Consider the following 14681-nt stretch of genomic DNA (forward strand, 5'->3'; position numbering starts at 1 on the left):
AGCATTATACACGTCTGCAAGGAGATGTGCTTTGCCCCAGTACTGAAAATAGTTCAGGTGCAAACTTGTTTGCTTCCACTTGGATAAAGGATTAAACCAAGAATATAATTTCTTGGTGCCTTTAATTTATAGTTGAACCAAGTACTAATGTACTGTGGTTTACAACAAAACTGTTAGTTGTAAACCACAGTACATTAGTGATATGATTTTATAGAATTCAGCATAATGATTTTGGAACACGAACACTTGTTTCTACCTATATCGTTAGATTTTGTTCACCAACGATGTAGTTTACTGGCAAAAGGTCTAAGCCGACATCGTAAGTGATCAATTCTTCATGACTTTTCCCCTGTTAACGAATGAAAACACGAAATGCCATTTGTGGAGAAAGATCTAAATCTATCTCTAAAATAGAACCACAAACGTTCAGATTGGGCAATCCTGCATGGCACAAAGCCAGCTCTGATTCATTAAAAATCGTTCCTTCGAAGAGAGAGATGATTTGTGATTAAGTGGAACATCATTTCTGTGAAAAATCAAATTTCTCAGTGCAAGAGTTGGAAGATATGGTCATTCGATATCAATATCAAGGGAGAAGCAACTAAGACAGTACAATCTAGGTGTATTGTCTCTTTATTGCATGTGTCCACGAGGTATTTCTTTTTATCGGAATGTGAGTACAATTGTTTTTAATAAAAAGTCGTTTTTTCAATAAAAAAAATTGAGTTAATCAAGTTAATCATGCACTAAGAAGTACGCAAACACTGAAACTTAATTCTAGCACTAATAAAAGGCGAGTTTGTCTTTTACGTAGTGTAAACCAAAGTCAATGCCTATGCTGAAGGTTATATTATCACAAGCGCTAGGGAAAATTCTAATCTGGCTTGAACAAAAAAAAAGATATATATCATCCATGTTGGAGGTTTACTGGAATATTATCAGCACTGAGAAAGGATTAAAAACAATTTTAATACTTCCAATATTTCGTCTCAGTCACAGAGACATCTTCCGGGATTGCAACAAAAAACTTTTTGTAACAACACACACACAAATATAATACAATAGTGAGTGAAACTAAAGTCCTATCTAGGTGGTGCGCCCTCTATGGGCATTTGCAGGTGGCCTAGGATATAAAGAGGGATCTCTGATAATTGATGTTTCCCAAATTTTGGGAAGTTTAATGTAACCGTATTTGATTCCTGAGTGCAGATGCAGATTCAATAAACAGTCTTTCTCTTTTGAATTTACTATGGTGGAGCATGCTGGTTTTTTTTCCAGAAGATCCTGTGGGTTGATCCAAAACATGGTCTGCAATGCCAGATTGACCATAATCGTGACTGCAGATGTATGACTTGTGTTCTTCTAACCGGATTGTTGCTGATCTGCCTGTCTGTCTGAAGTAAGCCAGTTTACAGGCACAAGGTACTCTATATACTCCAGGCACTGAGAGAGGAGGGAGCTGTTCTTTGGTGGAACGGATAAGGGTAGCAAGTTTACGGTGGGGGCTTAAAAGCTGTATGAAGGTTGTACTTTTTTAATGATCTGGCTATTTTTTCTGATGTAAGGTATGGTGATGGCATTTTTGAAGTTCTTCTGAAGAGATGGTTGGAGAATAGGGAAAGATTTGATTCTTTTTTTAATTCTGTGGTCACTGTAGCCATTGGAAAGGAAGGTGTTGTGTATGTGTTTGAGTTCGGTTGAAAGGGCTCTTTCACTGGAACAAAGAATATGGGCTCTATTGGCAAGAGTTTCAATAATGCCATATTGCTTTCAGAAAGGTTACCATTAGGAAAGCGTGTTACTAAGGTGTCTAGGAAGGAAAAACAATTATTATTTTCCTTTTCCATCGTAAACTGGATTCTTGATAATTTAAAGTTTGTTTGTTAGACTATTGAAGTGACTGAGGAAGGAATCTAATGTGTCTGGGCCATGAGGCCAAATAGAGAACACATCATCTACATATCTTAGCCAGATAGAAGGTTTTAGAGGGGAAGAGGTAATGGCTTGTTTTTCAAAATTTTCCATGTAAAAATTGACAAGAGGGGGTGAGAAGGGGAGGGAACCCATGGCAGTTCCCTCTATCTGTTTGTAGATTTTGTTCTTCGAAGAAAAATAACCAAAGTAGATGGCAAAGGAAAAGAGCTCTAAGATATCAGAAGGAAAAACGTTTTTTAAGCGTGGTAAGGTGTCAATTAGAGGAATATTGGTAAATAAACAATGAAATGATGCTGACCAAAGCTGAAAAACATTGGAAGTATTAAAATAGTTTTTAATCCTTTCTCAATGCTGATAATATTCCATTAAACCTCCAACATAAATTCTTCACTGCACTTAAGCCTCAACTCATGGTTATATATCATCCTTTTTTATAATTTTTGCTTTAAAATTGCTTATTAGTCATTAGTACACTTTTGTAGCTTAACCAATCAATTTTTTTTTCTAAAATCTGGATAATTTAAAGGTTTGTTAGTGGAATACTCTGATTTTATCTTAAAATGTAAGCAGGATTGGGTTTGAAACTTTCAAGAAAATAATTAGTTTTATTAGAAAGGATAATTTAATTATTACATATGGTGTGTGTGTGTGTGTGTGTGTGTTAATTTTCAGAAATAAAGTTGTAAACAACCATCTCAATCATCAGCTTTTTACCTATTAAAAAGAAATGAATTATTTTACTGTTATTATTACTTTACTATTAAAAGAGAGTGAAACACGTAAATATTTTTTGTTCAATATTGTTGTGAGAAAAAAGAGAGCACAATATTTGTCCTTAGCGAGCTAATAAATTAAACTTTATGAGACAAACTGATACATGTTACTGCCTTCCTTTAAATTTTCTTAATATAAAAATGAGTAAAAGATAAAATATAAATATAATCTTGTGTTATATGTAATACAATACTAAATAAAATAAAAGCTTTTATTAAATTTCTTTGAATTACAAAGTATATTCATATTATAATAACACACAATTTTAAATTTTGTATACTGTTAACTGATAGTTCCATGTCACCATTAAAATCGCATTAGGAGGATCTGGTTCTTTCTAGTGAAATGATAAAATTTTTTGGGATAAGTTGATACAAGATACTATAAAGATGAAAATGCTGCACATGTAACACAACTGGCCATCATCATTTTCACTACATCCTCCATTCTTCAGAACAGCTTACCTCAGGACATCTTCCTTAAACACTGAAACTTTCAGCAGTTAAAGAAATATGATAACACATTCCTGTTATTATTTATACTCACCTGCACAGGATATTCATGTACTTTAAGAATTGTGACTGTTCGTGCGCTGATCTGGAACACCTATTCTTTTCAGACAATCGGATAATAAAAATGAAATATAGCCCAGCATATTAAAATCAGTATTCTTTGAAACAGAATCCCGTCATGCAGTTGGGAAATTGAATATCATCTCTACTTAATACGATACCATTTAATATGGTTCCTTCAATTTTCATTTAGGTAACACCTTTTGGAGAAGCAATATTAGACAAAACATAATTGTATGTGTATACTACATAAGCCAAGAGCTGGTCCAGGTTTCATAAAAATGCTCTGGCCTTTGATGCATATACTCGTCGCATTTTTACAAAACTAAAACGACTTGATGGTTCTCTTTGAATAACATATTGTTACAAACATCATAATTCATAACAGGTAACGAAAACAAGGAAAATTTTATCAACACATTATGAGATCATTAACAGACTGTTGCACGCAATATATATATTCTTTCCTACCCATATATATGCAAATAACGCTCTGGCAAGTAGAGTGTTATTTGCATATATATGGGTAGGAATATATATGGCATATATATTCCTACTCTGGCATACCGGTTTGTATTCCTATCCTTTCTTCATATACGTGTGGATTTTTTTACTTGCTGGACGCCCTCTCCACCATAATTATTCAACTAGGTACGTCCTCCATTCGAGGATGCAGATCAGCCATCATATAGTACACTGTACTAAACCTGTTGGTTTTAAAGCAAGTGTAAGAAATGATCAAGAGCATCGTGTTGGATCATCGTTTTTGCAAGAGAACCATACTCTAGAATTATTCACTCATCCAAATTTATGTTATTGTAAAAAATGTAGTTTTAGCAATAAAAAAAAATAAAATAAATAAAAAAAAAATATATATATATATAATTGTTTCAGTTGATTCATTCATCTGAAACGAAAAAAACTCACGATTTTTAAATTAACGTGATGTTAAAATTGGCAATGGCTATAAGCATAAAGAAAAATCATCCTTTCTGATATATGGTGTCTTAATAAAGTTTTTTTTTTAATTAAGATATCTAAATTTAAATAGAAAACTGTATTGGTATAAAAATAATAATTTATTTTTTATTTTAATAAAAAATCCTATTTTTTTTGAAATTTTAATTAGATAAATGCAATTAAATTCCCAAACCTTTAGTTTTGTAACAAAAATAGTATTTTGTGTATATGTCGATTATTGCTTGAATGGTTTGTGAGTTGAATTAATTTAAGTGCTTAACCAAAACTATATACGCAAGACATCTTTAGTTGTTTTTTTTTATATAATTCCAATATTCAGTTAGTAAAGTACTAAGAGAGTGCATAAAAGCTTTTATAATACCTAGTTTAAAAAAGTCTAAACTAAGACTTCCAAGTTGGTTTTCCTTTAGTGGCTCTGAGTTTTTTTTTTCTCACATACATAAAACCAACATTCACATTATGTTTTTTAGGAAACATTTTAAACAGTACATTATTCACTATGAGTATCTGTTACTGAGTGCAGAATTTCGTTTTTACAATAAAATGTTATTTACAATTGCTTTTAGAATTTAAAAAATCTATAGTTTTCCATGCCTTAAATACTTCAGGTGAACTTAAATATCTAGCTGAAATTATTAATTATTGAGGAATGACATCTGTTACGTCGTTATATTCAAAGTGACCAAGTGAACAAAAAAAAAAAAAATGCAAAAAATACAAAATGCTTGCAATTTTATCAATTCAACTCTCAGTAGTATATCAGAGGGATGTGTGTGTGTGTGTGTGTGTGTGTGACAGGTTCAGCAGCTTCTTTCCTTAAAAATCAAAGCATCATAATATTATAAATTTTACATTAAATTTTTTATTTTACTATTATATTTCTAAATCTTCCCTCTCCAAAACTAGTCAGGATCCGTTACTAGTATAGAGTGACACACACACACACACACACACACACACACACACACACACACACACACACACACACACACACACACACACACACACACACACACACACACGGGTTAGGAAACAAAATATATTTTATTTTTAATATACTGATTGTTATGAAAGAATCAGAGGGAGGATCGACTGTGAAATAAGGACTATAAAGTGTCGCCATCTATCCTCTTATGATGAAATTACATCTCTCGTCAATTCTTTTTTGTATTCTTGTCTGCTTACACATGATTCAGTTGGTTTTAAAGTAGGAACAGTTATTCAGAAAGCTGATTTCCTTTAATAATGATCTAATAGTAAATATGGGTTACAATACTGATTTTAATGTGGAGAATAATGTTTTTTTTTTTACTAATAGGAACTATTTTACAGCCTGTTTCGCAAGCAAAAAACTGTCTGCACATTAAACAGTAAATATTAAAATATATAAAACTGACTGAAATCATTTCTATGCACTTGGATTTATATTAGTCAAAGTTTGCCGTTTACTACGCCGACTAGGATCTTCGTTTAAAGACATCGTATTCCGACTCGCTGGTAGATGGCATGCGGTTAAAATTCCCCGCAAATGTGCGCGAACTGATTTTATCGGCATCTTTATTTGCCAGTCCCATTCCGAAAGAATTGTAGTCTGGGTGGTTCTCCCGTATCCTGAAAGAAAAAATGTAAGTCGCTGAAATGACAAATTAATATCGAAGTATGTAACATATACAGGGTGTTCGGGATAAATTTGACAGTTTCGTAAGGAAAAAGAAAATCTTCTTTGTATCTATTAAATTTAATGAATTGACAAAAAAACATTACAGGCAGAGTTAATTACAATACTATCAACAAGATTTACTCAAAATAACCACCATTAGCATCGATCACAGCTTCAATTCTGCTTCGGAACCTCGAACAAGCTGATGCTACAGTCTCCCTGGGAAGGGCCGCAAAAACTGTTTTAATTTTATCCATTAACTGGGCTTTTGTATTACTGGAAGTGCGATTGGTGTCTTTTTCAACTGCGCCCCATACAAAATAATCCATGGGGTTAAGGTCTGGGGAGTTTGGAGGCCAAACATTTGGACTGGTGAAGTCGTAGAAATTTTCAGACAACCATTTTTGACTTTTCCCAGAGGTGTGGCAAGGGGCCGAATCCTGCTGCCATACATACGGCCTACCATTGGCTACCCTTGTTATCCAGGGCTTGACTACAGTTAGCAACTCCACGAACAAAGCCCGAATTCCAATGCCAGGGTTCTTCAACACCTGTTCCTGCAGATTTGCGAGGAATTCTGCTGTACGAACGCAATCAGATCGTCTGCTAGGGATCTTTCTTCTTGCTACATCCTCGTAGTCACCATTGCAAGTCTCTAGTTCATGCCTGATTGTTTTTACTGTATTCAGGGAGCATTGGGCAGCAGTCGTAATATCCTTATTTTGATGGCGGGCACGAATCATCATGATACAAGTTATTCTCTTCCATGATTCAGGTGGGTTCCAGCTATCCATCCTTTCTGACATCTTGTATATGAATGAAGAAGGGTCCAAACTTTTAAATGAAGAGAAGTGTGTGTTAATACATGTAACTTACGGAAAAATATAATTAATTATAAATATGTCAAATTTATCCCGAACACCCTGTAAAAGTAATTAGGATCAGAGAAAAAGTTTTAAAGGAGTATTTCTGATTTGTAATTTAAATGTAAAATATTTTCTATTTTCTATTTTAATATTTTATATTTTATATTCATCCTAAAATTAACACACAAACCATGTATCATTCTACTATTTCGACAACTATTTCTCCTTTTTAAAAAAATTATTTTTAGTAATAAAATGCAGTTTTCAGACAAAATATTAATATCCTTTTAAAATGTTAATATCCTTTTACTGCATTACATCTTTATTTATTTGATTAGTGATAGTAAACTTAACATCGGTGAATAGAATATATATATATATATATATATATATATATATATATATATATATATATATATATATATATATACACGAATATCAGTATATAATATAATAATAACTGTGTACAACTATGTATAAAGAAACGAACCATCCTTATAGTCCTTATAAGACTGGCTTACAGGAGCTAAGCAAGAATGCTTTTCATCTTCCCCGTTATCTGTAGAGGACAGTGTAGGGATAAGGTGTTATTGAGCAATTAAAGCTCTGATAATGGCAGGAGGGTAACAGCAATAGCCGAGCCTCAGTTAGAACTTCATTGGCTACAGCATTGCCATCCATTACCCTCCAAGGGTATTATTATTATTAATCACCGCATCTCACGGTCGATTCTCTTCATGTCAAAAACGAACCATTTCTCTCTAATGCACATCTTAATGGAGCAGATGAATTTCTTTTTAAGGTGTGAGACAACCTCGTCATTTATGCGAAGCAGAAACAGCTAGCTCGAAAAGCTATTTTTTAAACCTAAAATAGAATTAGAGATTACATGAAAAATAGATAAACATATAAAAATATTTAAAATTAATAAAAATTTAAATTTTTTTTATTAATTTTGCACGACGTTAACTGCAATAAAAAATACTAAACATTTATACATACGGCATTTCAAAGAACCCACTTAGCTAAAAAAATACAATATTAGTGTTCAGTTTATTGATAATTTTAAAGGATTTCAAGAACCAGCAGAGATCTTACAAAAGTAAAAAGATGATGTAAACTAGTCTGCTATATACACACAATGGAAAGCTAAAAAAAAAGACGTCCTCATAATAATGACAAAATGTGAAGAAACCGAGGAAAAAGATGTAACAGCTGAAGTCCCTATTTCGTTTCTTCACTCTCAAAGGACTTAACAAAGGTAACAAAAGTAAAAACACACTACTCCTATATATATATATATATATAAGGGGGGAGATGGTGTGAATGTAGGAGCGACAATGGTATATAACTGCGTTAATGACGGGAATGGGCTTTGTCATGGAAATGTTGACGAGGCGAGAATGATTTCGGGTTTGTGTTCGTCCAGTTAGGACCCATCACAGGTGTGCAAAGATGTCTACATGTGTAAGGCATTAGAGAGGAATAGAGATCTACAAGTTGTTCAACTGTGTCATTCAAACTGCAGACAAGAGTATACAAAAGAACATGCGGGTAGATTATTATGTCTGCACACGAATGCTAGGAGTATCAGAAACAAAGGGGGGGGGGGTAGAGTTTGTTGCCTTAGTCAATATGTTAGGACCTTAGATTGTAGGCATTAGTGAGACCTGGTTATCAGAATCAGACCTACTAACTGGTATCGCGTGTCATGGGTACAGTATTTTTAGGAAGGATAGAGTGGATAGGAGAGGAAGGGACGTGCTCAATATTTCATGTGGCAATGAGTTTGAAGCCATCTGGTGTGAGGTGGAATCTAACAAGACAAATTACATACCGGGATGTTGTTACAGACCTAATGGATCGGTTGCTGGTGATGAAGAAATACATCGCCAAATAGAGACGATGGCCGCGAAAAGAGCAATCATAATGGGAGACTTTAATTATCCAAATATTGATTGGGTAGCAGTAGAATCTCATGAGAAGAATGAAAAGGCATTTATTGAGCTGTTGCAGGACATTTTGGGGAACAATCTTTGTTTGCCAAGAAACACTTGATTTCGATGATCTTTAATATTATGTTAAATTCCTCAAGCAGCATGTGACAGAAGGAACTCGAGGTCAAAGAGTGTTAGATTTGATTATAGTGTCAGAGGGCGTTTCAGTTAATGACGTAACTATTCTGCCTCCAGTTGGTGACAGTGATCATGCGGTACTCACTTGGGAAGTGACGAAGTTTATGAATGTTCCATTCAGAAAAGGTTACATGCTGAACTACAAAGCAGGAAATTATGACCAACTGAGGAGTATACTGAGTTCAGTGGAATGGGATTGGTTGCTGGATGGAAAATATATCGACAATGCATGATAAGCATTTAAACAATACTTAAATGATGCAATATCAAAATATGTCCCGAGAGTTCGAAGAATAAATAGAGTAGGAGTCAAATGGATGTATAATCTTATTAAGCAAGACATTCGTAAGAAAAGGACGTTGTGGAAGGAATACCGTTTGCATAAGGATGTTATGAACATTATAAGCAGTAGGCTAGAATAGTCACAACTGTTGTACGGAAAATAAGTCTAATTATGAAAAGGAACTGGCTCTGCGCTAAAGACAACCCACAAGAATTCTATCGATATGCTGCAAGTAGTAGAAAGAATGAATATGAAAGAATAACTCTTCTAAATCTAGATAGCGTGAGGGTTACAGATGCAGAAGAGGTTGTTCATTTAATGAGTGCTCATTTCGTTAAAAGCTATCAACCTGGTGAACACAATATTGAGCTCACTCTTACCTCTTTACTGGATGAAGAAATGCACGTGTGTGAGGCCGAGGTATTAGAGCTGTTGCACAAACTGAATAAGAATTCAGCAACCGGGACTGATGGAATATCAGCACGTGTGCTGAAAGAGTGTTCAGCTGAACTGGACATTCCTTTGATCAAGTTGTTTAACGTGAGTCTCAGAACAGGGAAGATTCCGCACGAATGGAAGGAATGTATGGTAATTCCATTGCATAAAGGTGGTGAAAAGACCGATGTGCCCAACTATCAACCAATTAGTATCTCAGAAGTGGTGGTGGAGATTTTGGAAAAAAATTGGTTAGGGCCCTCATTCAGAAATGGGTTGACAGTGAATCTCTACTTTGCAATGAACAACATAGGTTTACTAAGGGAAGGTCATGTTTTAGCAAGTTGCTCACATTCTATAACAACGTTATCGTTGAACTGATCAAGGGGAATGGATACACCATGATACTTTTGGATTTTGCTAAGGCTTTTGACAGAATACAGCATGGCAGACTGCTGCATAAATGGGAGAAAATGGGTTTGGGTTATAGAATATTAGCATGGATAAGAGGATGGCTAACTAACAGATATCAAAAAGTGGCATACGGAGGATCTGCGTCTGCAAGGTTTAAGGTAACAAGTGGTGTGCCACAAGGATCAGTGCTTGGTCCACTGTTATTCATTCCGTGCATTAATGATATTGGAAAGGATTTGACATCCGACGTACAGTTATTTGCTGATGATGCAAAGATAGGCAGGGTAATCATGAATGCTGCTGATATGCAGTCTTTGCAGAATGATTTGAATAGGCTGGAATTGTGGGCATGGGAAAATGGGTGTCAGTTCAATGTCAGCAAATGTAAATCTTCACTTCGGCATGATTACATATCCAATGTCGTATTATATTGTTGGGATTAGGCTAGAAGGAACTGATGAGGCTAGGGATCTTAACAGATAGGAAGTTGAAATTTAGGGGCCATGTGGCAAAGATTGCAAATAAAACTCAAACGATAATTGCAATGGTGAAACGAACGTTCACATGTAAATATAAGGATGTTATTTTGCCTCTTTACAAGGCAAAGACCTCACTTGGACTATTGTGTGCAGATCTGGTCTCTTGGTTTCCGCTGTGATTCTGATATATTGGAGAGAGTACAAAGGAGAGTGTTAAAATGATATCAGGATTGTAGAATACTGACTATGAAGACAGATTGAGAATTTGTAGACTGCAGACACTAGCAAACAGGAGAAGTGGGACTAATATGACTGAGACTTACAAACTTCTGAAAGGGTCATACCTTTGATGGTTATTCCATCAAATGAAATGAAATTCGATTTCATTTCAATTGATGGACTTTTTCAATTTATGGAGGGTGGGGAAAGGACAAGAGGGCATCCTTGGAAGCTGAGAATGAAGGCCGCCAAGAGGAGTGTGAGGGCTAGAATTTTCTCTCAGAGAGGTGGTGCATGATTGGAATGGATTGCCATTGGATGTTGTGAGTGCAAGCAGTGCGAATGAATTCAAGAATAAGTATGATAACTGGTGTGTGTAGTATGTGGCCTCCCTCGATGAATCTCTGACTCGCTGGAGGTCTCTCTTAATAATAATAATAATATACGTAGTTATTAATTTAAAGCTGCTTACACGATTAATCATAGAAAATATAATTACATGAAGATAAACAATAATAAAGATTAGGTATGATTAACTAAACAACGCACATCTTTTGATACAGAAATAGTGATATAATTGAGGATACTCAGTTATTGTATGTATCAGGGATAGATATAAGGTATGAGATTTTGGTATGAGCTTATCAGGCTTAAAGAAGACTCGCTAATCATTCAGCATTCTGAAATATCTTCAGGTAACACTTTATTATTTTTTTTCAGTGTAGTTTAAAATATCCTCCACCACACAAATAGATTGAGGACGGCCGTGTTTCTACAGTAAATCAGGTCTGCTATCATCGCAAGCTTTTTAACTCCATTTTATCAGGAATCTATAGATGATTCGGAGGGTAAAATTCATTTCCTTGTTCTTTCTTTATATGATTTTGCACGACGGTAATGTAAATATGCTAGAGAAGACTTTTACTTGATTTTGTTCATTACGAGTTTATATTTTGGACTTAGCTATTCCTAAAGGTCCTCGTAGAAAGTAAGGAACCCAAATGGATGGAAATGGAATTAAATATACTTGGAAAATATAACATGCCTTAAACTGCTGAACACTTAATTGTACTATGCGTTTTCATTAATTTTTGAAAAATTAGGACATCTTGTCAGATGAAGAATATTAATTTAATTGACGATAGCATTTCATCATGATGGAGCTCCACTCTAGTTTTTCCGACAGATTTTCGATTACCTAAAACCGGTATAAATTTTTATCAAACTGTCTCCGTTGGTTGGTCGATGTGGTCCTTATCTCCTATCCTCCCAACCTATTTTGCCCCCTGAAACTTTTAGGACTGATATAAGATAATTTTGAATTTTGTAAGACTTTGTAAACTATATTCGACCGATGAAGGAGAGAGAGTAAAGGACGCACTAAACTGTGTATCGGAGTAGAAAGAGCTTCATCAATATTAATTTCTTAAAATAATTAATTTTTCAACTTAATAGTAATATTTAAGATGATATTAAAAATTAACTTTTAATACTAATATATATTACACACTATTCTATTTCTCTTGCATTGCTTAGAAATCGGAAGAAACGTGTTTTAGAAAAGATGTTTTTTTTTTTTTAACCGAGATATTTTTCTAATTCGAAAGAAAGCTTCGGAAGAATAGATCTTCCATCGTGCAAAGATTATAATTGCATATAAACAATTCACTTATATTATTTTTTGTTATGTGATTTTTGAGAAAAGTCAAGACAAGTCTGTGAAAAGTGTTATGCTCGATTCTTCGAAAATTCCACAGAATAATTACTCAGAATACGCATCAAATATATAAATAAATATATATTTAATGCGTTCCTGTAGGATAAATATACTCACTCACTCAAACGTGGCGAAGAGATTTTGCCAGATGGCGAATGGAAGTAGATTGCATTAAATGAAATAATTTTATTTATTGAATAATAATAATAATAATAATAATAATAATAATAATAATAATAATAATAATAATAATTTTTAACAAAATCTTCTAAAAAACACACATACAGATACCCAATCACTATGATGGAACTTCTGTTGAAGGACATAATATTTAAAAAATTAAAACTCTCTCTCTTTCTCTTATTTTAACTATTAAGAAAAGCTTAATGGTTAAAATATTATGTACATGCAAATATCTTCAATTAAGTAACCTAGCGGATTAAACCAAGAGAATAATGGAGGTACAGATTTTATTTTATTAATGCTTTGCCAGTATTTGTACAAATGGAAATTTCAAACGAATACTTACTTTTCAACAAAAGCATTTTTGAAGCGATCTGCTTCCTTCCTAAGTCTTTCGCTTTCCTCAAATCTTGATTTCAGAGTTTGCAGGGACGTGGTGACGTCTTCCAGATCAGACTGCAACCGAAGAAGTAATTCTTCAGATTTGCTACTTTGCATTTGCTTGATGCTCACTTCGAGTCGTACGATGTCTTTCTTCAAGTTGTTTACAGCACTCTCCCGATTAAGTTCTACTTCTTGTTTAATAGAAGATATACTTTCCACCGAGTCTTGCAGGACACGATGTTTTTCTTTGAGCTCGTTTATTTCTTCGTCTAAGCCTTGCATATCTTCGTCGGTTGAGACTTTATTCTGTCTCCAGCGATCCTCTAATTGTTCAACAATTATCCCTATCGTGGCATTGTGTTCAACGATGCGCTTATGAAGAGCATAAATCTGCTGTGAAGCATGCTTAATACTTGGCTGGAAAGTATTTTCTAAACTCAATAAATTATTTTCAATTGCATTTTGTTTCAAGGCAAGCGATCGAACTCCATTTTGGATTCCTTCAAACGAGTCCTGTAAGTTATAAAGGTTATTAAGTTTGTTCGTTTTTTCTTTCAACTGTAAAATTGTCTTTTCCACCTCCTGTTCTTTGTTATCCAACTTATCCATCTTTTCCTTCATTAGCCGAATATCCTTAACTGCAGTTGCAAGCTCATCCTTATCAGTAGTCAGTACTAATTCTTGGAACTGTGATAATGATTCTACTTTTGATTCCAGTTCCTTATATTTACGTTTTTCTGCATAAAAAAGTTGTCTTAACGTGAACAGATCATCTCTATCTTTGCCTTGATCCCCTTGAATATCTGACACATCTTTTCTTAACTCCGATACTGATGGAGGTTGGTCTCTGATTTCTCGAGACTTGAGTTCCTGTTCGATCAAGTTGGAAACATTCTTCATTTTCTCCCGCAATTTCTTGAGTTCAGAATCATGGACGTTAAAACGATGTTGTAGATTGCTGACTCTGTACTCTACAGCCACTAGGTCCAGAAGTTTGTGTACAAGAGCATCAATCCTTCTAACGACTTTGCTTTGCATGTCGTCGCAAGTCACATAACACTCCTCAAGATCTTCAAGATTCCACTCGGATCTTGCGTGTATATAAGGCAACAAAAGGAGTCCAGAACAAAACAACATTGAAAACATCTTGAATGCCCAAATATCCCGCATTACGATATCGATAGACGTGATTCTCAGTCACAGCTTCGCTACAACTATGATGCTGTAGCAAAGGCAGCGACAAATCGACATTAATATTTACGATGTAACCGACTTCGGCAAAAGGTTAAAGGTTAAGTGGAAAATTCGTGTCGTCATACAGCCAAAGTTTAAACATGAAGGAGACTAGGTAATTTGTGGTTTATAATTTCATTTCTCTGTTGTTTTTGTCATTTTTTTCAGTAAATACCCAATCATCTCTCCGATGGCTAGCTACAGCCACTTACATTCTATTAACAGAGTATCTTTGTTCAAATAATAACTACGCACAGAAAGTCAATGCTTCCTTTGTGTTCAACTCTGTTCATTGCTGTTTGACACAGAAACTGTTTAGTTTTTGGCGTGCTTAGAAGTAAACGTCCAAAAATGTTATAAAAATATAAAACATTGCTTTCTCTAACGTTTAAAGCTTCGTCAGTACTTTAT

General features: G+C 34.4%; 1 protein-coding gene across 1 annotated transcript; it reads right to left on the reverse strand.

The window, feature by feature from the left end:
* Window positions 1-5479: 5479 nt before the first annotated feature.
* LOC150109917 (uncharacterized) lies at window positions 5480-14254 on the reverse strand. The gene is made up of 2 exons (XM_090415840.1): window positions 13000-14254; window positions 5480-5873 (listed from the first exon to the last, which is right to left on the reverse strand). Exons 1-2 carry the CDS (start codon window positions 14205-14207, stop codon window positions 5720-5722), a joined length of 1362 nt encoding a protein of 453 aa, XP_090271966.1. The 5' UTR covers window positions 14208-14254; the 3' UTR covers window positions 5480-5719.
* Window positions 14255-14681: the final 427 nt, after the last annotated feature.

Source organism: Typopeltis vanoorti, chromosome 1 (assembly GCF_054136105.1).
Source record: "Typopeltis vanoorti isolate ZY-2024b chromosome 1, IOZ_Tvanoo_1.0, whole genome shotgun sequence".
In the NCBI taxonomy this organism is placed as follows: Eukaryota; Metazoa; Arthropoda; class Arachnida; order Uropygi; family Thelyphonidae; genus Typopeltis; species Typopeltis vanoorti.

What these genes read in the sequence shown, in the direction of transcription:
- LOC150109917 (XM_090415840.1), bottom strand. Translation starts at nt 14,207, where the DNA reads ATGCGGGATATTTGGGCATTCAAGATGTTTTCAATGTTGTTTTGTTCT. An exon ending in AAAAATGCTTTTGTTGAAAA is followed by an intron (nt 5,874 to 12,999) that starts GTAAGTATTCGT and finishes TTTTTCTTTCAG; the next exon opens with GATACGGGAGAACCACCCAG.